The following is a 27,756-nucleotide window of genomic DNA, read 5'->3' on the forward strand; positions in this document are numbered from 1 at the left end:
GGGAAAGATAAAGGCATTGTTATTTCCTGACCCTGGACCCCCCCCCCCCCAGGCTTTTGGGGGACAAAGTGAATGGGAAATGGAGGAGACACCCGCGGCTTTCCGTAAGAATTGCAACATGTCGGTTTGGTTTTAGGGCTTCTGGGCTTGGTGTGTTTCAGTGTGGGAGTCTGGGAAGAGCACACTCCTGTGTGGTCCGGTCTTCCTGCCTGTCCGTCTCGGTGACTCCATTAACACATCCTCACACAAGGCGCCCAGCGCGTGTGTGTGTGTGTGTGTGTGTGTATATTGGATGTGCTACACCTTGTCAGAAGAGCACAGTTCAGCCCATCTCTTCCCTCCCGTTTCTCCTCCATATCAAAGCCTCAATAATTCATCCCACAACTCTCGTTATTATATCCAGACATGTCCCCTTCTACTGATGCGGTTTGTAACCAGAAATTCAGCTATACGGCTCTAATGCTGTATTTAATATGCTTGTTGTTGCTCTACAACAGTAGATTACATATTTGTTAAGGCTGCTTTGTCTGAAAATCTTTCAAATGCCAGCTTAAGCCATATGATCCGGGCAAAATAAAACATGGTAAACAGGAGCTTAATAATATAAATTCTCTTTTGTATGAATGGCTCTAGCTGAGCAACAAGTAATCTATCTGTATTCCTCGTGCTTTGCGCACTGCAATATTGTTCCAGCATGAGCAGCGTGTGCAAGAAGCTGTATTGTGAGAAAGAGATATTTTGCTTGGCAACCGATATATTATCATATTCAATCCATGTTCCTCAGTGCACCTCTAACAACTGCAACACCAACAGAAGGCAGAGAAAATGTCTTTCCATTCAAACAAGCAATTATCAGGCTCACGCGGAGCATACATGTGCTCATTCTTTATGCTATTTTTGCTTTCCTGAATACATTATCTATTCAACAAATCCATTTCCAGAGTGTGGTGACCCAGGTTATCAGTGTTTACATGCTGTTGTATTGATCCAAGGCCATGGCAAGATGCAGTAGTAATGGAGTAATGGACTGGATGTAATGTACTAAGTTGGACCAGGCCTCACCAGCTTCCAGAAACACAATACACTCATTTCTGCATTTCCACTGACCTGCAAGGTTACACACACTCCATTAACCTCCGCAGACACTGGCCTATGAGCTACACGCACACACACAACATATATATGTTTTCTTCTATTATGCTATTTCTCTCTTTATTCACCGCTTACACCTCTCTCCCAGCCTCTTTCCCTCCGCCTCACTCCCATTTGAGGAATCATGCTAAAAATGCTCTCGCCTGCATCCCCTCCCCACCCCATCTACTCCCTACTCGTACATGTTCTGCTCCCTCGCAGCAGTGTGCCTGCACTCTTTTTGTTGCGGGAGTTGGGGAATGTGGGAGTTGGGGAAGGGAGGCAAAGCTACGGGCACAAGGTTAAAATCGAAAAAAACAAGAACTGGGAAGGAGAGCCGAGTAGTAGTGGAGTGGCCCCCTGGAGAGCAGCGCTACCTGATCAATACTAATGCAAGCTCTAAATTATTTAGACAGGCCTCTAACATCCCTCTCTCCCCTGCTTTCGGAACGCAACAGACAGATGAGCCAATTAGATGAGATCGGATCAGATAAGATCAGATCCAATCACCTGTGAGGGTACTCTACACACACATACGCACGCACACACACACACACACACACGCACAGACAGACAGATCTAAGAGAGGAGGCTGGCGGCCTTTGATGGTAGCCTTTAAAATTCTTGGCCATACTTCATTTCTGAGTACATGGCTGAGGGGATGAGAAGCCACAAGGAGGGAAGGGGGCTGAACCTTATTACCAACGCTCTCATCAACACATTAGCAGGTGTGTGTGAGCATGTGTTTGTAACGTGTTCATGTGTAAACAACACACCAGCTGTTAGGCACAGGTCATCCAAACATCTGGACGGAATTTTAGGCTTTTTCAACCGTAAGACTTTCAAGACGGCAATAGATAAATAGATACAAGCAAACAAGATCCTTTAGAGAAGGACATAAATAAAGGCCTCTTCAAAACAGGAGGCTTTTGCTGAAAAAACTGTATGTGTCTCTAAAATAGGTGTTTTGGATACAATGCAGACTCTTCGGTTTATGAATCGAATGCATGCACTAATGCACACAACTTTAATTGTATACTGTAAGTATATTAACTCTGTCTATTTTCATTGCCAGGTTAGTATTGGGGCAGGGGTTTGGGTGGTTTCCGAGCAAAATGTGTAGTTTGCAGCTGTTTATATGTTGAGGATCCAGAGCACTAGCAGTAAGGTGCATCCTGGCTGACCTACAGGTACACTTCGGTGCTCTGGATCCCTGCCTCCCACTTAAACTTCACGTGTGCAGCAAGATGCTGGAGTTATTCTACCAGTCGGTTGTGGCCAGTGTGCTGCACTTTGCCATTGTCTGCTGGGGGAGCAGCATCGGAGCCGGTGACACCAGCCGTCTTAACAAACTGGTTAGGAAGGCTGGCTCCATCATCGGCTGCCAGCTGGAGCACCTGGAACAGGTGGTGGAGAGGAGGACGTTGAAGAAACTGGTGTCCATATTGGACAACCCGGACCACCCTCTCCACCACCTCCTACAGGGACAGAGGAGTACTTTCTCCAGACGCCTCATCCCGCTCCGCTGCCACAAGGAGATACAGGAGAACATTCCTGCCGACGGCTATGAGGCTCTACAACAGTTCACCTCTTGCCAGATCACCCTAACCCTTCTTATATTTTGTGTTTTGGTTTTTTATTCTTGTGTGTTGCTGCTACTGACTCGACAAATTTCCCCTTGGGGATTAATAAAGTATATATCTATCTATCTATCTATCTATCTATCTCGACATCGACATGCTCCTGGACAAGTCCAGTTTCAGTAGTTGTAAGTTCACCTATCATTCATTACACTGAATGCATGGCACTCACACCCACACGCACACTCATGCTTTCTACTTGAACACACCGCAGAACACCTCCCTTGGCCCTCAGCCAACATGTAATATTGATGATGCGATGTGGTACGCCTCATTACAGACACACACAACCGTGCTCCTACTCAACTATTGATGGGCCTTGGGCTTCCTTCACCTCTCTAGATCCACCAGGAGTGATGTTAAGGCACAAAGTACCATCCCACCACACAAGCACACAAAATACACACTCTTTGCTGACAAGTCCTTTAGAGCTTCAGCAGACTGAATATACACACTGACGAATAATCAGTGATGGGAAATTAATCTTCCGTGACAATCTATTGAGCAAAAATGAGATCACAAAAAATTGCCGGCCGGCAAATTAATATGGTTTTTCCTTCATATGGTTTATTCCTGAGAAAAACGGGATGCTACTTTTTTGTCCCCCAATCTCTTTTTATTTGCTTGATTAATATTTCAGCCAGTATTTCCAAACTTCTTACCAACTGGCAATCAGGATTCCTGCTATTACCAGAGTGGATCATCACCTCACCCTGAATGCTGCAAAAGCATCACAACGTGAGACAAGGTACCATCAGAAGTTAGGGAATAGATGTTTAAAATGTCATCAGGTACGAGAGTACAGTGTTACACTTGTCCCAAAGAGGTATGCCGTTGCCTGTAGACATTAATGCACCTGAGGTACGCAGAGGATCTGTTTTTTCCCCTCGGTTGTTTTTTTTCAGAGTACGCATGTGAGGGAGCAGCCACGAATGATAGATGGTTTTGGCCAATTCCTCGTACAGAAAGCAGGTTTATTAAACAGGGAAAAACAGACGGTCAGCACTCATATTAGGCCCAGTGGTATCCTAAAAGCATTGGTAATGTCTCGCTTCACGTACGGCAAAGCATGGTCGGCAATGTGGTTCGCAATGCTTAGCAGCATGAGCTCATTCTTAGAAAACAGCATGGCGAGGGACTCGGCTGGAGCTGGACAGGAAGTCTGGGAACTATGAGAGAAGACCTGATTCATACCGCAGCCGAGACAACTTGCATGGCCTGAACGGATCCTTTCTACTCTTTGTGTACAAACACACCCACAAGTCTTCACCACACCCACATTCATAACCTTTACTTTACGAAAAAAAATCTCAGAAAACATTTGGAAGCTCCCCAAGACTGAAAAGACACGGCTACTAAACACAAAGAGGTTCTGACAGGATTGCATTTGGTAGCACTCACTTAAGCACTCACAGACCCAAAAAAAGCATAATGTGCACTGTTGCATGATTACAGTATACAGAAGAACAAGCCATAGTGAGTCAAATTATTTATTTGAAATGCAAGACACTTTAAAAGAGACACAGAAAGTATTACCCCTTTTTTTAAATCAAGTTAATATATGAGGACACCCTTTTTGTTTCCGAATGGATGGAGGTTTTCCTGGCAACAATGTGGATTAAGACAGCCGACCATCTGACCCATATCCCACTGGCAGACACACACGTGCCCCCAGAGAGGACCAGGAAATGGAGACCAGACCATGGGGAAGCTATAGTTCCATCTGTTTCCGTGGCCATGCCAGTCTCAGGGTGTCGCTTCACTCTGAGCTGCCTGAACTGGTTCAAACCATCAGCCACCTGAGCATGACACCTTGAAGGAAAGACCACTATGTCCTCCGATAGAGAAGGGAAAGGCCCTTTAAAGTACAGGAAGATGCAGAGCAACTGCAAGTATGACTGTCTCTCTACAGTTTCAGAAGATTGTGTGGGAAGTGTGTTTCTACACATATATGTGTCATGTGGTGTTCTAGTCAGGTCTTAGAGGCATCATTCCATTGCGTAACCTTCTGGCACCATCCTGGCCTGCTGGCACTGCCATCTGCCGCTGTGAAACACCAGATCACAGACAACCTATCAGCAACTGAGCTTCTACAGGTCTGCTTAACTGCAACGTCTCTAACATATTTTGAATGAAAGTAATTCATCTCCTGGGACCAGTTTACAGGTCCTTTCATGATCACTGCCAGAGATTTTAATGCGCAGCCTATTCTTGTTCTTGGTCCAATTTGATGAGGTTCTCCTCCGTTTACCCACGAGGGGGGTCGAAGCCTTACTGCCTGCCTAACTTGGCTTCACCCCTGCAACAGCAGTGAGGAAAAACAGGAGTGAAGAGGCAGTTCTGTCACAAACATCCTGTTCCTCACACGTACTCTGCTTCAGAATCACACTTCATTGTGCCGCTCTCATGCCTTGCGATGTATGCGTGTGTCTGTTTACATTCATGTGAGCGTGCGTGTCACATGCTTGAGCACAAACACAGGTGTGTAAGTTATTCTCTACTTCCGAAGTCTCCAAAGTATTTTAGTTCTTATGCTTTGCTTGAATGTTCTTTCCTTTCATTATGGTTTCTGGTTATAGCACCATTCGCATTTATATTGGCAAGTAATCTAACAGTTTGATTATTCTGTACACGGTCTTAGTGATGTGCCAAAAGGTCGAAATTTGATTTACAAGGAAGGTGCCACCCCATTATGAAGGCACATAAACTAATCGACAAGGCCAAATCAGTTACGACAGAACATTTCTTCATAGTTTCTAACTGAACACTGCATGTTCAGAAGAAGCCCATCCCGTTGGGACATCTCAAAGGCTATTCTCTTTACCTGTGAGTGGCTTTGATAGCAAATCATCTCTCTGGGCTTTTAACATTATTCATTGGTTCATTGTACAGAGGCCTCAAACAGCATGCAGAGACCATCATAGCACTGATCTCTGCTCTGGCACTCCAAATAGCCTTTGATAATCTACAGTTATGTTATATGAGCCTTATCTTCATCAATCTTGATAGAATGAGAGGAGAAAGGGTAAGGATACATAATGTACATGTAAGACAACTAGATAAGAAAAGAGCCGAGGCCCACAGCAGCAAGCAACAGCATCCTGCATAATTACTCATTTAAGACATCTTGTCAAGCATTAGGTTAACAGAGCAGTCAGCATAGAGGGAATACCATTCAGATTAAGATGCATAATTGGTGGTTGCTGTAAAGGGTTACATTGTCATAAGGTTCAGGAACACCATGATTCGTTCCCTCTGTCGCGTGCCAGGACTGGAGAGTGAGCTGTCCTTATGATCAACACCATGTGTTCAGCCATCCAGTCCTGACAAGCAAGGCATCTTCCTTTACTTGTCCGAGCCATACTGAACCCGCTAACACACAATGAATAGCCAAGATGTTCAACATGAGAATACAAACAAGTTTATTATAAACGCAGGTTACGGAGGAAAGCCGCTTCGCCTGCCGAAGCAAAGTCAAAGGAATGTAGGAAAACATAGGAAGCCTAGTCAGCCTCAAAAACTGGGGTAAGACCCAAACCACAATACCTTACACACAGGGCAGAGATGCACAACACACACACACACACACACATTGACAATATAATATATATATTAGGGCTGTCAGCGTTAACGCGTTAATCTATGCGATTAATTCGGCCGCGTTAACGCGCTAAAATATTTTAACGCAATTAACGCAAATTTTTTTTTTTTTACCGTGGCAGTACGGTTTGACACTGTTTCCGTTTTTAAAGCAATTATTTCTCCGCGAAAATAAGGAGCATAAATCAGTTTAACTCGTGGATGAATCAGTCAGGTTTCCTCCTGCTCCTCCTTCCTCCCGTCTCCCCCTCTGATACACAGAGGAACGAAGGGGCGACGTGTCGGGTGACGCGGCGCGGAAAGAACTCGTCACACGAAACCTTCACCGTGATTTGTCAATCCGTTTGTCTGTCAACATTAAAAAAACAACCAATGAACACTCAGTAAATCACAAAGGACCTCCCACCTCACAGGTTAGGCTCATTTAGCAGCCTGTCAGTCAGAGAACCAGAGGACACGGCGCGAGGACAATGAGCCTCATTTCAGAGCTGAGATTGTTCTGGAATGTTTGATGTATAACACGTGGGGGTGTGTCACATGCAAAATACTTTAAACGGTGAATTTAATTTATTTTGTAAAATGTATAAAATGCCCCCAGCCTCCAGAGGGTTAACGTGACATATGTGAATGTCAGTCAGTTACCAAGGCCACTGGTTCTGCTGTGGTCAATGTTAAAGATGACAGGACCAATGGGGTCTCAATATACTTCTTTTTTTTTACTAATCTGATGTTTCACAAGAAACAATTTATCATCCACGATATTAAATACCTCGCTGGCACTGTATATGTAGGAGCCTCTTTGAAAACACAGCTCTGTGTGAAGTTTTGTCTTTAAAAAGAAGGAAAACACTTTTAAGCGCGATTAATCGCGATTAATCGCGATTAATTAATCGCAATTTCAAAATGTGCGATTAATTAGTTAATTTTTTTTAATCGATTGACAGCCCTAATATATATACATTATTGTTGATGTTGTATTATATCTATGGCAAGCTCATTGACACTCGACACATCCAATCACATGTGTAAAGAGACATGTCAACATCACATGCACTTGCACCGAAATACACACACAGAGACAATCACCCTGAGCCAACCAGAAGGCCAGCTGCAAAAGTACGAACACACACAACTCAGACATTGGACATGGACCGACAGTGTTGCATAAATCTCTTTCCGTCTCACCTGCTCCATTCGGAGCTGTTCTGATAGGAAACAGGAAGGAGGTAATGAGGGCCACGTTGTCAATGACAGCCCACATAACCTCAATGGCTGCTATGTCCCTCTCAGGGACACCGGGCTACTTAGCCTAAGTGACCTTCACCCCCTTCTCACAGCTGGTCTGTCCCCCACCTCCCACTCCAAACGGATTCACAACTGAGCGAGCCCTGACCGGAAAGCATCTGTCAAAGCAGGGCCTTGAGACTTTGGACAAGACCTTGAGAAGGCCACAAACACCGAGGGACAGAGGATCATGTCAACAAAAGTGACACTGCCCGGCCACAGAAGTCATATCTTTTGAACAACCACACAATGCCGACATCATTTTGAACTAAAACATGGCAAATAGAGAGGGGATCGTATTAACCAAAGCCAGCCCTGTCCTGATTGTTGGAGGTCTCCAGCACAATGAATTTAAAGAATACAAAATAACCGATGTTTTGGAAACCTCATGTACTGCAGTATTTATGAGAGTATCCAGTGTGTATGCTGATACCTCGATAATGTGATTGATCCTAGGAAGGAGGGACGCAAGAAAGTTTGATTTCTTTGCGTTTTTATTTAGTATCTCAATCTCCATAATTTAATGAATTCCATTAGATGTCAAAAGCACACCAGTCTTTAAGTCTTTAATCACTTCCCAAGGGGCACCAAACTTTACTAATGCCATGTTTCTTTAAATCGCATATAGTGCTTCTATTGAATGATTTCCAACAAAGATCAAATATTAAAAAGTGAATAATTTATTTTCATACTTTACTTTCAATATATATTTTATAAAACTGTTTTTTGATAAATGTCCACCTCTTTATTTCAAACATTGCATATTCCAGGCTCACTAAGGTTTACGAGATGAAAGAGAATAAGTGAGTAAGTTAGCACCAGGTGCACCCGCCCGTAGCCGGCCTCATGGGCTGACACTTCAAACTGCAGTTTTTATCACAGTATCAATCTGAACTTTTGAACGGTTTCAGCCTCGTGAAAAGTAAAAGACATGGTGCTCATTTTATGTTAGCAATTATTGTTAATGATCCAAAAAAAAGAAAGTTAGTTTATCTTACATGCAATGTGCATGGCTTATCAAAACACAAAATCAGTCTGCAAATAAGCCCGTGAACCTGTGCCTGTGACAGGAACATTGGAGTCTGGTTTGGGACGCCTCCCGCCCAGGAACATCTGGACGGATCTCCCTTTTGAAAAACCACAGAGCTGCTCGGCCTATTAGCGCCTACTACTGTACACCCATGCATGTACAGTATGCACTAGGAGCACAGACAGATATAAAAGCTCTAAGATGAATAATGGAATAGTAACTTTACACAGGAGTTTACTTTACATCCTCACTCCGTTCGTCCAGAATGTCTTTAACTTTACAACACCTCTGTGTATCTGCATAGTTAGGGGACTATATACTATAAAGTGACCCATTATATACTGTATGTAAAATAAAAATCAGGTACAACGTAATGCATTACATCATCATAAATTGTCAATAAATTAACTTTCAAAGCTATTAAACTAATGTAAGATAACCCTAAGCCTTTAAAGAGCCATTTGGTCCCATTTAGTTTTCCACAGAGAAGATCTACAGGTCTGTTATTGATCCTCAAAAATACACAATTGCACACAGATGTAGTTGAAAGAAAACGTGATAATTGTTATTCACCAAATAGATTTCAGTCCTCAATCTTCAAGCAATTTAGACTTTGGCAAATTCTTTAAAAGGACTGAAAGACATCCTGGGAGTTGGAAAGGAAGGCAGGATATTGTGCCTCACTATTTTGCTCTCCGCTCCCTGCTCTTTCTTGGCGTGAAAATTACAGATTATGGCCAACTAAGTGAAAAAGTACTGACATTAGTCAAAGTCTGACATGCCTCCATAGCTTTTGGGTATGAATGTTTGGGTGGAAGGAAAGTGACACAGTGGTGTGGAGGGGAGGCTTTCTAGAGCAGAGGGGAAAGATTGATTTCTAATTAACAAGCTGGTTGCAGTAATGAAAAACTTGATGGTATTCACTGGCAGTGGATCAATGGGGAGCATTTCCCTTGACATCCAGTCTTAATCACACCAGCTCAGCTTGGTAAGAATGCACTCATTGCTGTAATTAACACTGTCACGCTCCCTCGTTCACCCATCTCTCATCCCTTCCTCTTTTCTGTCTTAACCTCTACCTCAGACCTCTGCATCCTCTCGGTAACAAGGATCACTCCCTGACTATCACTCTGTCTCGTCTGCTGTCGAGACAGAGTGATATGTGCACATAACAGAACTGTGTTGAGTCATTGTGCTGTTCTAGCTGAGAGCTAGGAACATGCTGATGTGTTTTTAACAGCTGGTCTCCTTTTATATTCTCTGTCCCCATGGAAGTCAAGTTCAAAAAGAGAGAGCCGATGTCCTTTAAGCTGGATGCACGCAGACAGACTCTCTTGAGTATAGTGAGGCACAACGGTGAAGTCTCACTTCGTCTTTTTCTGAATTCCAGTTGCCGATCACTCCGTGACATGCAATCAAACACCTGGTCCACTGAGGTGTAAGACATGCTGCTCCTCTGGGTACGACTTGGAAACAGACTTTTTTTAAATGTTATTGATGAAATGTGAAAGGTAACAATAAGCTCGCCTTTCAAATATATTTCTGATAAAGCCTCAAAAGAAAGAAAGATGTACTAATCTTTATTTCACTGGGAGGATCTCGGTGGACGTTCAGAGCTTACTGGTGTCACGGAGACATGTCGGGGCTCGAGGTTTGATATGTGGGATTTCACTACAGAGCATTAGGGGAATGAGGTATTTCCAGGGGCCCTGTTAACACTAACCCCCTCACCCACGCTGTCACTTTAGGCAGCAATATGTGCGAGCTTGTGCATGTGTGCAGATGTGTAATCTGCCTCTGCCAGCCTGCCGTGTCTCTGTGGGCAGGCTGGGCCTGGTTGTTTGAAGGAGGCTGGAGCTGAATGGGGGGTAGAGCTGGGGCTAATCCGCCCGAGCCACGCGCCGTGTGCCCAGCACCCGGCAAGTTGCACCATGCTGCCTCCTCTGTACTGGGTCCATTGGAGCGCTACAAGGCCCTCTGAATGCTACCAGCACAGACGACACACTGCCCCCCCAAGCAGGGATTAAAGCTCTCTCAATGAAGCCGCCAGGAGGAGGATCCAGAGCAAGAGGAGGAGAAGAAGGAGGAGGAGGTACACAACCCTCCAACAGGAGCTCCATTCTCTAAAAGGAAGAGGCCATAGGCAAAGCTGACACGCTAATCAACAGCGGCTGGGAAACCACCCCATGAGAACAACACGTCCAGCACGAAGGACGGGGAGGAGGGAAGAAAGGTTTAAAAAGGATCCATCACTTTTCAAAATCCGGCTTAGAGCCACTTGGTACTCCTTAAGGAGAATGAACACTGGTCCATTGTTATGCGGTAGATTGGTATCGGGACATTAGCATGAGTTGGCATAGACACACAGAGCTCTGAATGTTATATGAGGACCTGGTATTTGGGCTTTCTGTGATAATCAAAAACAACAACAACAACAACCTTTGGAATTATGTTTACAACCTGTTTGTAAGTTGAAAGTAAACATCAAAGAGGCAAAAAAAAAGAGGGGGAACTGTAATGTGCCAATAAAAAATAATTCAAATAGACTGTAGAACGGTGCTTCCCTTGTGTTTTCAATCGGAAAACTTAGGCAGTAAAATACACTGTGGTTGGGATTCATCCCCACACCCTCGGGGTCTAGAGCATGTTGTGTGGGCTTTGAGAGCCGGGGTTGTTTCTCACTGAGCTTTACCATAGGGACGGATACATGTACAATGTCTTGAATACAGAATTCCTCATCCACCTCAAATCTTCAGCAACAACAGGAATGTGAGTGAGTAACCAACAACATGCTACCAAAAGCTGTGTGCTTCAGGCGTGGAAGAACTAATAATGACACAATATTTTGGGCGGTGTGCATGTTGCTAAAGTTTTGCCAGGATTGGAACTGTTGATGGTGCGTCTGCTGTCGACAAGCTAAACCTCTAGACATAAGGGAAACACAGCAAGCCAGTACAGAGGACAGCAGGAGCATAAAGCATCTGCACACCCCAGCTTGTACTACCAACAGGGGCACTCCAAATCACACAACCCCCCAAAAGGCAGGCACACACTCCAACATCCTGAAAATACTTACGCCCACTCATCTGCCCACTCATAAAACTTACTGAAAACACAGCTCACAATTGCTTGTTAAGAGCTTTCTTGTTTTGGCTGGAATCTGAATCCGCTAAGGAAATTGAAAATAAAAAATGCAAGCGCTCATTGCCGCTTGCCCAGATAAGACTGGCACAGACTCATACCTCTGCCTGGCAGGGATCCACTCACTGCCTTCATTTTGAGCTCTTTCCACCACACCTGGCACCATGCTGGCATCACTCTGGCACCAGCCTGGCAAAGGCTAACAATGTCACTGTTATCCGAGGTGATTCTCCGTTCCGATGCAGCAAATCAATTTCGTACAAATGTAGTGCATAGGTGACATCTGGGTCATCTCAACTATGTCGGCTTCAAATCCTCCAGAGCTGCTGCTCACTGCCTCTTTATGAGGAAATACAAAAGGCGGAGAGACATCACACAAGTTTTCTGTAGCACCATTACAATGTCATGGGTTTATGAAGTATTTTATAATCATTAGAGCATGTTCCTGTGACACAGCCACTTAGCCCCTGACAGGAGGAAAATAGTAACCTCCTGTCCATGTTATCATGTCATATTCTGTTGTAACATCGACACAAAGAGTTGCAACAGCCCGCTGATCATGACATTTGTGTTTAGCCAGCGTAACAGCTGACCTGTCTCTATGTCATGATGGATCACCCACTAAGAGCCGAGTGCAGTGTGCACGGCCAAGCATGCATTCGTGACAAAGAGAAGATTCCCAATGAATATCCATTCTCATCTCTCACCCATCTGCTCCTTCTTCTAGAAAGGAAACTGGCATATCTCGCTAGATACAATGCTCTTTAAATGGTCCATCATTCAATGTCCACAAAGACAGAACACCCAAACACACCCAGCAAGCCCTTAGAAACAGGAATACACTTGACACACTTCCCTCTACTCAGTGAAGTGACCTATTCAGACCCAGCAGCAGGAGGCAGAGAGGCCGAAGAGCTCAACAACTACTGAATGCACAGGTTTGGACCACTTGAGAGCGCTCGTGCTATCTGCGTGTTGCTTTTCCTTTGCTCACAAGACATATGAAACCATGAGCCTCTACCCCTGTATTCCTGTATTCCTCATTCACTATTGCCTCGTTTTTCTGTGTCCCTATTCTCCTAAACTGGATGGAAACTAGGCCAGTATTTTGATGGTTCACTGACCAATACTTGCTGCACCGGAAGAAAAACTCAAGAGTTTCCTTGGTCTTTTAAATAGATAAATATGAAATGCTACAGTTAAGCTGAAGAGATACGTAAGGACAACTAGATTGGTGGATGGGAAAAGTAGGGACACCGGCACAATCTAATCACTGGGTAGGAACAGAGCTCCAAGCAATGCAGCACTGACAAGAAGCGGTCAGAGGTCAGAAAGCAGACCCGTAACGGTCCCCTTTCGAGATTAAGTGCTGCAGAAGGCGATGATGACATCCAACGGGCTGCTGCAGTCACAGCAGATTGATGCCATTTTAGTATTCAATCTAGGACTCGACTGCCCTTACATGGTGTCTCACTGTGGCTTTGCTGATGTGACCCTGTGTATGGAGATAATACCTGCCTTCCTCCAGCCTTACCCAGGCCTCGTGTCTGTGACCTTCACTTTGACATGACTGATTTGTTGTTCGACAGACATCGGTCACTCGCATAAAAAAAAAATCTCGCCGAACAAGTAATCAACTTTGCAGATAGATAATGCTCTCTTTTCCATTGCCAGGCACATTGAGTTGTTTCTGGTGGTTGGCAGGAGAGCAGCTGAAGTCATTCACAATGTCTAATCTGATAGGTTATCCTGGGAAGAGCTGATGGCATTTCGCGGGGATAAAGTTCCCATTAAGAATGTCATTTAGTGGCACCGTCCAAATCTCCTTGAAATGTTGATTGTTTCTCTGGCCTCTTCAATCACTTACACATGAAGACGCCCATGGAACCGGGACTGCTGTAGAGACCATTGACAGATTAGCAATGTCCATTTCAGCCTGCACTGTAAACTAGTTCTCTGAGCAGCTCTCTTGTTCTACCCTCCGTCCTTTTCCCTGGCACCATCGTTTCTCCTCCTGTTTTTCTATTGTGGCACTGTGGTCGGGACACACCGCTGAAGCTTTCAAGCTTGACTATCGTGAGAGGGAGAGCCATGCTGCCTACCTGAATCTTCATGCCTCAGCAGGGTGTGTGAGTGGCTCATTCAGTGCTTTACACTGACATCAATGACCCTGCATATAGTAAAACACACGAAAAAACCTCTCTATGCAAATATGAATGCTGCCAAAACACTTACTCACTTAAGCTTTTCACCAGACAGAGGACTTTCAGTGTACTTTAAACCACCGTCATAATAAACCCAACAGTAGCTTTAATCACCAGTGCACACCCTTCACGACAAACTTGGATAAAATAGACAGGAAGAAAATAGTTCAAATTCCTCAACACACAAAAGGCACTCAATCAACCTCACTGGCCCAATTTTTGCATATGCAGCTCCCTTTTTCCGGTTATTCTCCACGGACAAGGCACTGCCATTCCATTCCTTCACCAATCGTTTCTCTCTAATTATACTGGAGAAACCCATAGATTGGTGTCCCCTATGCTCATTGTGCTTTCCTGGAGAGGCCATGTGTTCTGATACTAAAATCTTTGGAGGAATTCTGCCTCTTCCTGTTTTCCCACCGCTGCTTCTTGAACACCGCCGTTTATCCGTAGAAATGAACATGTAATGTTTCCAAAGAAGAGGGACCGGAGGCAACGGGAGTGAAATCAAACAGGACTCTGATCGACTGTGTTTAGAAACAGAGCTCTGGAGTTTGTGTCCTGACGTTGCTTCCTATAAACACGCGGCCGCCGCATGGAGAACGTCTCGCTTTCCCTCAGCAGTAAAAAGAGGTCAAAGGCAACATTTATGAAACGCTTTGACATTATTGAAATAAAGGGCTGTGTCTTGAGTGTAGAGAAAGTGGTTCAAAAAGGTTGTTTGATTATTTAGAAGACAGACTCAAAACCCAGTGTGACCTTAGTTCATTTTCTCTCTCCTCTCAACGATAAGGCTGCATGTGGGCAGTGAGAGAGTGTGTGTGTGTGTGTGTGTGTGTGTGTGTGTGTGTGTGTGTGTGTGTGTGTGTGTGTGTGTGTGTGTGTGTGTGTGTGTGTGTGTGTGTATGTGACACTCGGTTTGCATTCGTCTGGTATGAGGATTGACCCGAAACTCTGAATGGCACAAATCTTTTCTTTTCATTTCTCCTTGTTCGGTTTCCCAGCAGTTCAGAGTGCCTCTACAGTATTTATGTTTCCATTTTGTCCACTATGACCCTGCAAATACATTTTACATCGAGAGTAGCGCAACCTCTCTTGGTCATTTCATTCTGATAGCTTAACACACTAATCTCGTCTTCCACACACACACACAAACACACACACACACACACACACACACACACACACACACACAGGGTACGCTGCCCACACATGGTCTTATCACTCAAAAGCAACAGAGAAACGAGAGGCAGTGAGGTCAGGTCCGAAACCCAATTACTGTACAACAATTCTGCCACACAGAATCTTCCTCTGGCTCGGCACCAGACACTGAGGTGGGCCTCGGAGACACTTACTTCCTGTCTCTTTAAAAAGGGGTCATTTATCTCTTTTCTTTTTCTGACTTTCACTCCCTCACTGTCAACCTCTCTCTTGTGCGCTCTTTCTTCAGTTTTCTTTTCTCCAGCCCATGAACATCCACACGGCCGGCATCTCTAATGCCTTTCCGCCCACCATTTCCACATGCAGCTCTTTCAGTGATTAGATCACACGTTGCTTTTAGAAGATTAAACCAAATGTAATCCAAAACTAAAGCCCAGAGAGCACATAGAAAGCAATGAAACATTTTTTTTGCGCAAACCATATAGAAGAAGCATCGGCACAAATGGCACCAACACTTCCCTTGCCTTTTCCTTCACACCACCAGAATATGTGATTTACTGTTTCTTTCTATCTTTTCTCTCATTCTGCTTTGAGCAGGCAGAGCAGGCAGTTACATGTTCACCCTCAATCTAACACCTATACATGTATATATATCCCTGAAAAACTCCCAATTCTTGCCACAAAGAGCCTGGCAGTGACTGTGGTAAGAACATGTAAAGACAGATATAATCATGAAGATTTGAAAAGATAAGAGAGGTGGAGAAGAGACAGGGACAGGGATTGCACAACTAAACACACAGCCAGCCACGTTTTCACTTGCTCACTTGCCATTCATCCTTCAATCTCCATACAAACTCTTTCAAAACCCCGGAAATGTAACAATGAAGTGCCATCATGTGCCAAAACATGGGACGGGGGAGTGAGCAGCTTGGAACTCTGTCATTTTTCTGTGCAAGCATCTTATCGGCTCAATCCTCTCATCGTCATTTAAATCTCCCCTAACTCCATCCGATCCCAGCCGTGGCCCTATTTAAATCCACCCAGTCCACCACATTTCTAATGCTAATTATTTAAACCTCTCCATGCGCTCGATCCCATGCACCAGCTAGTTATTCAAATCTCTCCCCACCCGCTCTCCCTACAAGCCCAGTTAAAAGGTGCTTGACTGAAGGGTTGATCCGGGCTGTTATTTTCAGACAGAGGATAATACTGCTTCTTCCAGACTTCTGTCCTTTCCTGCTCTGTTTTCCTGTCCTTACACGTCCTTTTCTTTCTATGTACAATTACACAAACTCTGCTGCACAGATTAAGAGGTTTATTTGCCATGATAGATGATGGATTTGTTAACAGTGCAAGTACATTGTATTGCATTGTATCCACTGTCATATCAAATGAGTAATAAACTAAATTAAATAAAACAAAGGCACGGTTAGGAAAATAAATTTAGATCTAATCAGTAATACATAACATTTATATATTTAACTCTTGAGTGAATAAGATAGCTGCATGGGAATCTGACCTCCGACAGTCTGCGGTGGCCTGTGCGGGTCACTGTCCCCGGTGTTAAGTGAGTGGCGAGAGTCAGTGCGTTTACATGATGGTATAATTCGAATCTTGCTTTAGTCGGACTATGCTATCTTTTGGGGGATCTGCTATTATCCCAATATACATGGCAGTGAGTAATTCGAATCATTGGCCGAAAGCATGTCATATCCGATACGATAGGTGGCGCTGTTTTCATTACAACTCGTGGTGATACAGCCGTTTCCGCTTGACCTCTTCACCACTACCAACAACAACAACAACAACATCAACATTTCGAGAAAGATGGCGAACAGAGAGCAAGGCGAAGCTACATCCCTCTACTATTCTTGCATGATGTTAATAGGAGTACAGCGAATGCAAATGGCGCTATTGGCGTTGTTTGTTTGTTTTCTGCCGGCCAGGCTCCCGGCAGTGACAACTTATCGTCTCTTTCGACTTCCGGGTCACGACATAGGAGGGAGGGAGGGAGGAGGGCGACGGGATCTCAAGCATGCGCAAAGACGCAAAGTCCAGTTCCTAATCCAATTCACCGTTACATGCCGCGAGAGTCGAATTATCAACCGGATCGGATCGAGTGATCCAGGGGTGTTAATCGGATCGTAGTCGGACAAAGGTGTTTACATGAAACGGATAATTCGATTTCAGTCCGACTAAGCCAGTTATTCGAACGCATGTAAACACGCTCAGTGAGTGACTGAGCAATGATGACACAGTGTGGGAGGTCAGAGGGGATCATTTTTCCAGGACCCGATGCCAGCACATCAGTGTGGGAAAGGGGACATTAATCTCTGTCCCTTCTTACACGCTACGCCTGGTTTCATAATTTCTAAGTCATTATTTCAGAGCTTTCTATGGTGCTTCGTTTGTCCATTCGCACTTGCCGTTTTCCCACTCTCACTTTCTCTCTCTCTCTCACTCAGTTGAAGGGATCTCACTGTTAGTCTCGTGGAGAAGCCACCTACACATGGAGCATCAGGATCGCAGCTCAGTTCACGGCACTGAGCAGGAGTCCCACTCAGCATCTCTACTTATTACAGTTACATAAACGCTGGCTTCAAACAACAGCCCCCCCCCCCACACACACACACACACACACACACACACACAAGCTGCACCCTCCTAACTGCACACACCACAGCGGTTCCTCATGTCCGACGCAAAACACCTGCAAGTGAAATGTATTCACTCTACTCGCGCGTGTAGAATTCATCATCATGAAGTTGTTTTTATATCCTAATTGTGAAATACTTAGTCAGTTCAGTCACGAAAATATCTAGAATTTTAAAGTGAATTTCTTTCACAAGAGGAAAACTATTTTCATTAATACAACATGCACTGGATTATCACAACTAATTCAATTTACAAATCAGATCAGTTGAACACATTCCTTCTGGCTGTGATTCAACACAGATACGAACAAATTGCTAAAACAATAGATCCCATTCTCTTCAACATGCAGGGTAAAGAAAGTGGACGCCGAGGCGTGTGTGCTCACCTTGGTACTCCTGTCCAGGGGTGTAGGCGATGGGGTTGCCCATAATTTCGAGGGTGAGTAGCACCTCTCCCCCACCTTCTGCTACCCCGGTTCCCTCCAGCTCCCCATGGTGGGTGCACAGGAAGAAGAAGGGGTTGAAACGGGGGTAGAAGCTTGCAGGGGGCGCCCCGAAATCCATGCTGCTCCCCAAGACTAGGGCCAGCAGGGCACAGCCTAAGGCCCCCCCGAGAGAGGCCCGCGCCACGGCCATCTGCCCTCACCAGGCGAGGGACTGAGAGAGTGGCGACGGTCAGTGGAGAGTTGAGGAGAGTGATGAGTGGGAGTGAGGAAGGCACAGGTAGAGTTCCAGAGGACAGCCAGAGTCGAAAGTCCAAAAGAAGTACGTGCGTGAGAATAAGTGCGTCTGTGTGTGTTTGTATGTGCAGTCTTTATGTGCGTGAGTGTGTGGGCTTGGCCGTCAGGAAAGCTGTCCAGCTCTGTTCTTCTGCTTCCTCTCCCTGTCCTACCTTCACTCTCTGGGAGTTCAGAGCTTCGCCTGTGCTGTCCTGCTCCGGCGTTTAAATACCTCACCCCCTCTCTCTGTTTCTCTCTCTCCTCCCACCCTCCCTCCCTCTCTCTGTCTCTCTTTCGCTCTAACACCAGCTCCACGCGTGCTGTATGCGCTGTACGAGACGGCCTCCCTCCTCTCTCTCATCCAGCTCTTCTCTCCTCCCTCTTCTTGGCCAGTCTATCACTCTGCCTTTTTCCTGAATCTTTTCCTCCCCCCTCTCTTCTCTCCTTCTCTTTACCTCTCACTAACCCACTGTGTTACTCCACAGTACACTCCTGTATCCCTCTCCTGAGACCTTGTCTGTCTTATCTCTATGAATCTGTTAGTTTCTTCATCCCTAACCAGCTCACTGACATATTCCTCTCAATCTCCTCTCTTTCCTTTGTCTTTTTGCCCGTCCACCAGATTGTCTCCTCCTCTCCCACCCACTATCACACCTCCTTTCTCCCTCCCTCTTCCGCTCTTTTCACCTCCCTCTTCTTCCTTGTGTCTCTCTGCTGCTCTACCACTTAGTCCCACTCCCCTCTTTCAATCTCCCTCTTTTTCCAACCCTCTATCTCACTCTCTCCTCTCCTCCTCAACAGCACTCAGATTTGTTTTTCTTCATCTCTACTGTTGCTGTTTTCATGGGTTTTCCATCAGAATCTTCTTTTCCACAGGATTCTCCAACTTTTTTCTCCCTGTCAGAGCAGCATGTGCTGCCTCTCTGCTCTAGATCAACCCACCACTACGGTGCAGACACCAGGCACAATGCTGCTCTTTCTCCCCGACCAGCCTCTGCTCAAGCTCAAAAAATGATGGATAAGTGTATCTCTCTAAAACCTAGTAAACACGCCCCCTTCTCGCTCTCTCCTGTCCAGAAATGAATAAAAACAATATAAATCTGCACCGCTTACCCTTTCCAGCCATACATTTCCTTCATGTCTCTCTCTCATCCATCTCTTGCTCTGTGTGTAAATGATACACAATCCCCCCCCCCTTGAATATTCTCTCAGCAGACAAAGTCTGCTGTATAATGTGGTTCTGCGGAGAAAACCACATTAAATAAATTATCCCGGTAGAAGGGGGAACTTAAAGAACTTGCTGTTAACACCACTGAGCATCTCCTCTGGCGTTTCTCTTTAGCCTGCTGGGTTTGTGTGGTTAAGTGCCTATTACAGACATAAACACTCCCAAGCCAGCAAGCTGCACACACACTCACAGCCACTTCACGTCCAAACAGCCTGACTGACCCACAGCAGGAGCACAAAGCCAGGCCGGCATGGCCAGATGCTCTCAGTCTAAAACCTTGAATCTCTCTCATACACACACCTATACCCACCCACACACACACACATCCCACACACATGTCCATATGCACATTCATGGATGAACATGGAGATACACGCAGGAGCTAAATGTATGTGTATACCATGTATTGCATACACTGTATCTCTGCCCATTACTTGATTTATATTTTTCTCGAGCGCAGTCATTCACCTGCCAGGCCAGCTGCTGCACCCAGACACTGAGCAGTCACACGTCCAGGAATGCTGGAGAAAAAGGCAAACATTATGCCATTTAAAGAGCTTCACAGCCTCACTTTGTGGATTTGTTTAATGGTGGTCAGTCTGATTTATATAAACCAAGAAAGCCAGAAAAGTCCGAAAACCTTACACAGCCTAGACATTCTTCTAATACAGTTACTTAGAGCTAGACCATCTCTATTCTGCTAGTCTGAAGAAATTAAAAAGCTTTACCTTTCTTCAATAAATGCCTGCTCAGTGCCCTCTTCATCATATTTAGTCTTTCATCATTCTCCACTGAGTAAACACTTTAAGCCTGATGACATCATGTGTTTGAGTTTGAGTTTGTTATCAACAATTCTCCTCCAAAACATAACAACCTTAAAGAACTAAGTCATCACAGTTGCTCAAAAGAGAAAGCAATGCTTTTCCCCAACTGGAGTCCAGGGTTCAAGATTCAAGATTCAAGATGTTTTATTTGTCACATACACACACAGGGTGTGCAGTGAAAGTGGCAGCAATGCTCAGCAGGATGTGGCAAGCACAAAACACACACATTATTTAATAAAACAACACAAATATTTAGTGTTGTGTGGTGTGTGTGTGTGTGTGTGTGTGTGTGTGTGTGTGTAAGAGGGGGGGGTGGGGTGGGTGTCGGGGTTCAAGTTCAATGGCCTGAGTCCTGAACACCGAAAACAAGTCTCTCCTCTCTTGCTGCTGCAGGCGTGGAGGCGCCGCTGCTGCCTGACCGCAGCAGCAGAAAGAGTTTGTGTGGGGTGGTGAGGATCCTGATCCTTCCTGCGCCTCTGTTCTGCACTCTGGGGTGCCTGGTGGTGCAGGGTGGGAGTGGGTGGGGTGGGTCCCATCAGCCCGCTCTCCCTCCAGCCTGAGCTCTGCTGAGCCTCCCTGTGAGCAGTTGCCAACCCAGCTGTCAACCAGGCTGTGCAGGACGCCTCAGCAAGCTCAAGAGGAGAAGGAGGAAAGGAGGATCCTCTGAAACTTTAAATCCTCAGCTGCTGCCTTGCCTTTCTCACGCCTGTGTTGCCTTTCACCAGTGTGTCTGTGTTTGTGTGATCCTCGGTGATGTGGACTCCCGTCCCCCCTATACCCTCCCCCATATAGTCCCCCAGTAGTCCCAAGTCCCAGTGGGTGGTTGTTGAGTCCTGTGTTGTTCTCTGTTCCTCATGATATCAATCAGCTCCTTTTGTTTGATGAGACCCATGAGATCCTGGCACCAGGTGACAGATCAGGCGATCACAACCTTCTCCAGGTAGGCCTTGTCATGTTGTGGGAGATCAGGCACCACCACTGTGTCATCCACCTTCCTGATGGTGTGGCTGTGAACCTGGCCACACAGTCATGTGTGTAGGGCTGAGAGTAGGGGGGGGAGTGGAGGGCCTGGGGTGTCTTGACCTCGTGGGGATCCTGTGATTTGAACCTGTGGCCTCTGATGTGGGGTGTCTGGCCTGGCAGTCAAGGAAGTCGGTCAGTCAAGCACAATCAGCTTGCCAGGTCCCTCAATCAATAGCTTGCCAGTCCAGAGGGACTATGGTGTTGAAAACTGAGAACTATAATCAATAGATGAGAGAGTGACACTGGTGGCCCCTGCCTGGATCTGTGCAGTGAGTGGGAGACAGCATCATCAAGAGAGCGGTCCATGGAGGAAGGGAGGAAGGCGATGTCAAAAAGCCAGGAGGAAGTCGGAGAGGAAGACCTTTATCAGCCTCTTCTTTCATTAGCCTCTCATGGCATTTCATGACACGGTGTGGCAATAATCTGTGACCGGACCCCTGCTGCTTCTGTTGCCCATGGGACAACACAACACCAGAGAGCGGGACAAAGTGATGTGAACGCGTGACCGGGGCTTCACAAGGACCAGGTGTGTTATAATGTTATTTTTAGTATGCTGATTTCAGACGATGTCAACGTGTGCACTATATAAAGCATTGTGAGAAAAGAACTGCAGAAGAAAGTACAGTAAAGAAACAGCGTGAGGTCCAACTGAGGCAGTAACTTTTCAGAAACACTGAGCGTTCTCCCCAGCTGCTCTGCGAGGTCAGCTCGGTGGGCTATTCTGCTGAGACTGGAGAGGTCAGAGGTTATCGCAGTTCTTCTAAACCAGTCCACGGCTACCCTTTAGCTTCTCATTGCCTTAATTAAACACTTTAAATTAATCCTCTTCTTAAAGAGCTTAAGTCCTGACACAGTGTGTGCCGCTTTAACAGCATTCTGCTGTGTAAATGTAGCCATATTGTACTTTAAGTGAACAAGATGTTCCTTTTTGGTCCAGTAAAAGCAAGAGACCTTTTTTGAGAGAAGGCTACGAAGACACTAGTGGGGACTTGTTCCAACGTGGCAAATGTTAAATATATGATGTTGTGTCTTAGATGCTCCCAGGATGTCTAGTTAGGGTCCACTGACAGTGTTCAGAAAACTTCCAGATAGGGATCACAGAGTTCCAAAGACAGACAGATTATTAGAAACACAATCATAAGATTGTCCTTATAATATGATAGTATTGGAGAACTCATTAGCCAGGTCGCCATCGAACTGTAGCACACATTGTGTGTGACCCACGCACTACTGTTCTATAAGGACCTGGTTTGTGAACATCAGCACTATGTCTCCCCGATTCTTCCATCAGATGCCATTCAAACGTTGCTGAGGAAGAGGAGCATCAAGATGATGTCATTAAAAGAGTGACATAATGTAAATAATTAATATGGCATTTATTTTTGTTTCATGTATTAATTAATTTGAGGAGGGTAACAGTCTCATCGCTCATCGCCCTTGCATGAGGAACTAAATTATAAGGTTCACGAGACAAACACTTTTCAAAAACATGTGCTCAGTATAAAATGTTCCTGGAGCAAACTAGAAAACTAAAAAGTTCATCAAGTGTAAGTTCTTGATTTAGTTCACATGAAAACAAAAGTATATTCTGGATCGACAACACAATTACGCCAGATTCCCACTGCGAGGCGCCGCGCTACGTCAGTCGTTGCGTGGCTGCTCACACCAGAAGCCCATTTCTCTGCTGCTCTGCTGTTTACTTCAGAGTTAATCTCCGTCTCTCTGTGTCTATGTCTACTTGTCTGTGTTTGCTCCATGTCATGGCCCTCTGTTAATAAGTATGTACATTTAAAACCACGATCACAAACAGCAGCTTCACAAGGCTATTTTATAATAAATATAGTGGATGTCATGTGGGAGGGGAATCAGGGAAATTTAAATTCTAGGAGAAAAGCAGAAGAAGAGGGGATGAAAGTAAAAAAGCTTGTTTTATTATTTATTAAAATAAGATAATACATATCATGTATAATATATCACTGATATAATTTATAGTAGATTATCAGTGTATTTTCTTGCCGGATTTGTTCGCAGGACGCAGAGAAAATCATACCGAATCCAAACTAAAACTGAAGATCGCGAGCCGGTTGCAAAGCGTCCTGTGCGAACAGACCAATGGGTTGACAAGAGTCTCAAAAGAAGCGGGCAGCGTCTCCAAAATCATGGCGCTTCTGCATCCAATGAGACTACTGAAATGGCATAACATTTACAGACCGATGGGACTCAAGCAAAAAACCTCAGCTGATCCTGAATCTTCTTGCCACAGTGCAGCCTGTGCACAGATTTCACTTTTATTCGCAAACTACAGTAAACACACTTAATCCAACCAGCCTCAAACCTAGAGCTCTACATCTGAGCAGGTGCATAAGATGGGATCAAATTCGTAAGAATGTGTCAAACAAAACCCCGCTCTCATAATGGAAAATATTTGCTATCTCTAGGTCGCTAAAGACGGTAATTGTCTAATAGTTCATCATTATAAAATGTGTGTGTGTGTCTGCACAAGTGCATGCACATGTGTGTGTTTGTGTGTGACCTTCTGCTGCGCTCTCTGACTGGAGCTGCGAGCAGAGAGCGGTCATACAGTGTTCGCTGTCTGTTCTACACACCACTGCTGAACGCACGCACGGCCAAAATGAGGACCCTTGACAAGATGAGCACGATCCCAGCGTGAACATCGGCTGGTACAAGTGTTTCTGATGCACGGGAGGGGGAAAGAGAGAGAACCAGTGTGAGCCATCTGTTTTACCTGTCGCTGTGTGTAGTAACAGCAACACGGCGCCCTGTACCCGATGGCCTCTGTGTTCTCTTCATGTAGGTCCCGTCCTACATCCTTTCCGACAACACCATGGCCGTCCTGCAGCACCTACTCATATGTGCAGACACACGTAGACACTAATATACACTTAAACACACACACACACACAGTGTGTGACTTGGGGCTATTGTTCTCCATTATGAAAACTAGGTCGGGAGGCGTGGTTGAGGGGAGTGGGGCAGTAATTATTTTTATCGTTATTAATTTCTACCTCAAGGTTGCGCCAGGGCTTTTTTGTCTGCTTCAATCTTCATTTCAGACCCCCTGCATCCACACACACACACACATACCACCATCACTACCACTGTCTTTGAAAAGGTTGCATGCCAAACAAGGCAGAACAGAGGGTGGGGGCACAAAAGAGGAAAGAGCTCAAAGGGACGGAAAGAGTGTGATGGCAAGGGAAAGAGGCGGAAAGCAGAGGCAGCGGAGGCAGGAGGGGTTGGATGTGTTGCTTCATCACTCACTGGACCCTAATTTACACTAACAGGTTGTTTACTCGATATGGCAAATGATAATAAAAGCCTGGGTGTTGGAGGAGGGGAAAAGGCAAGAAAAGAGAAAAAAGAGAAAGAGAGGCCCTGCGGGGGCACTTCAGCTGTGATGGCTTGGACACTCCAATTAGTCCCATGAAAAGCTATTCCCCCCCTGAAAGAAGTCAAAGGAGGGGTGCATTACTCAACGTGTAAATACAACCGGCCAGGATCACCCAAAAAACTCAATGCCCTGACACGGAGGGAGGGCATCGAGGCTCCGCTGCGCCAGCACACAAGGAACAACTCCGATGGTAGTTGGGTCTGAGCGGCGGGAAAACACAGGGACGCGAAAAAGATCAGAAATGGCACACACTGCATTTCCAGATCACATTACAGGAATTGGGAAGACACTAGAAACCCAACTGTTTTTCAGACTTTCTAATTGCAAATATCATTTTACTGAATACATCGGGACCCAATAAAAGTAAGATGTAGTTATTATGAGTGAGTCCACATCTGTGTTTTCCCATTGTACCCTAGCCCCACTACACATCGGGGAGTTCTTTCCATGTGCACTGCAGCCACAGTAAAAAAGATGAAATGCCAATATTCCAGAAGTCAAACTGTATTTTGACTCCTGAGCTACAGAAACACAGTGGAAACAAAGTGTTGAATGGCACTAGTTATATTTATGTGTGTCACAACAAGTTATCTGTAGTCTATGTGAGATTAAGAGAAGATAAATGATATTATTCTTCCACAGTGATTGAAACAAGAATCCAATTCTGCTCCAACTGTATGTAAAGAAAACTGTGTGGGTGTGAATTGTCCCTTTTCTTTGTGTCCATTTAAGTTCCGCTCCAGTTGCTGCTGTGTCTAGTCGGGGTTGGGTCAATGTTTGTTTATTCTATGCATGGCTGTTTTGTCATGTGAGAATATTGAGCCACCTGACGTTTTGAAAATGTTTTCACTTGTATGTATTTAGACTTCTTCGTCGTTGGTGCTACCGCAGAAATAATGATGATTGTTAATCACATGGTGAATTCTAATTGTTCAGTAATCTAGTGACTGATTCATGATTGCAGTTGGAACGAGTGATCTAATTATACTTAACAGTTCCTAAAAACAGCTAAATGTGTACGTGACGGTGATCACAGAAAATCTTTGTCCTCTTTTAGTCAGCGGCAGCTCGGTTCTCGAGTTGTAATATTTTCTATTTTTAGTTGCACATCTTTCAGCTCCTTTCCTCTATATAACCAAAATAGTAACGTTCTTTCATTCCTCAATATCGACACAATGTTCTCCATAAAAAAATAAATGAAGACATTTATCAGGATCTGCAAACTACTTTGTGTTGTTGGAAGAATTGTGTCTTTAAATGGACATTTTCTGTTGTGTTTTCCCGCCAAAACGAATTATGTCTTATATAAATATTCCTAAAACTGGTCACGAGTACTATTTAAGTAGGATGGGAGCCAGAGCCTTCAGTTATCAAGCTCCTCTTTTATGGAACTAGCTTCCACCTTCAGTTTGAGTGAACTTAAGACTTTCCTCTTCGATAGAGCTTATAGTTAGGGCTGAATCAGGATTGCCGTGGTCCTGCCCCGAAATAGGCTGCTATAGGCTTATAGGCTGCTTGGGGACATTTAAAAAAAATGTTTTTAAATATGTTTTATTGATTTTCACAGTTTTTATCCCACCAGGGAAGAGGATTCACACATGTCTCAGGGCAATTAGAGATTGAAATTTAAAACCTCATTCCCGACCCCACCCATTGTAGGGTTACAGGCTACGGAACTTATACAATACATTCAGGTAATTTCAGGTACATTCAGGAGACGGAGATGTAAACAAAGTCAAATAATTACATTAATCCATCAGGGAACGTAAAGCAATTTGGAAATGAAAAATAATAAAGTGAGAAGTTGCATGTAAAAAAGAGAATGAGTAATGGCTTAAGGAGAAAAAAACACACAAAAAGAGAAAAAACAACAACAAAAAGGGGAGAGGAGGGAGGGAAGGGGGGTCTGCTCACTGTTGCTATGGAGCGGATCCACCTTAGTCTATGTCGAGAGGTTCTTGTAAGGAGTCGTAGTCGTCTAGAAAAGGTCTCCATACTTTACTAAAGGTTTGGGAGGACACTCTGAGGGTATATTTGATTTTTTCAAGTGTCAGGAAATACATGACATCTTTGATCCAGTGGGGGAACGATGGGGGGGGGGGGGCGCTGCTTCCATCTCAAAAGGATCAAACGTCGAGCAAGAAGCGTTGTGAAGGCTATGATCACATTGGCTTTATTTGGTAAACGGGCACGGACTTCCTCTGGAATTGAGCCAAAGAGTGCGCAAATTGGGTCTGGGTCAAATTGAGCCGCAAACATCTCACCATAAGCTTTAAAAATACTTAACCAAAAGTTGGCGAGTTTAGGGCATAGCCAGAACATGTGCAACAAGTCTGCTGGCTGGCCTTTACATCGAGGACATAGCGGGTCAGAGTTAAGGTACATTTTTGCCAGTCTAGCATTAGAGTAATGCGCCCTGTGCTTGGGGGTGTTTTAGGATACACTGAGCACCCATCTCCTCTTTTCTCTCTCCTTATGGATCAATTTTCATCTCAATATTGCAAATTGTTAACTCTCCTTCTTCCCCGGAGTCCTTTTGACTTCACGTCTCATAGGGTCCATCGGACCCGGCTGGGTCTGATGCCATGACCCTGCTGATGCTGCGCCCACTCCTCCCCTCTACCTCCATCCACTTGATGGATTGTGGCCGTCTGGATCGTGGTCCATGCCTACTACCAACTATTCATATTCTCTGTCATACTCAT

The 27,756-nt window shown here is 45.0% G+C and overlaps 1 protein-coding gene across 3 annotated transcripts in view; it reads right to left on the reverse strand.

Moving 5' to 3' along the window:
- reln (reelin) overlaps positions 1-18,691 on the reverse strand; it is a 92,461-nt gene extending 73,770 nt beyond the window's left edge. For all 3 annotated transcript variants that reach the window (XM_056416793.1, XM_056416792.1, XM_056416794.1), the window contains exon 1: positions 18,232-18,691. In XM_056416793.1, coding sequence (XP_056272768.1) covers positions 18,232-18,481 — 250 coding nt within the window. In that variant the 5' untranslated portion in view covers positions 18,482-18,691. The remainder of the gene's footprint in view (positions 1-18,231) is intronic.
- Between the last annotated feature and the right edge of the window lie 9,065 nt (positions 18,692-27,756).

Source organism: Pseudoliparis swirei, chromosome 6 (assembly GCF_029220125.1).
Source record: "Pseudoliparis swirei isolate HS2019 ecotype Mariana Trench chromosome 6, NWPU_hadal_v1, whole genome shotgun sequence".
Classification (NCBI taxonomy): Eukaryota; Metazoa; Chordata; class Actinopteri; order Perciformes; family Liparidae; genus Pseudoliparis; species Pseudoliparis swirei.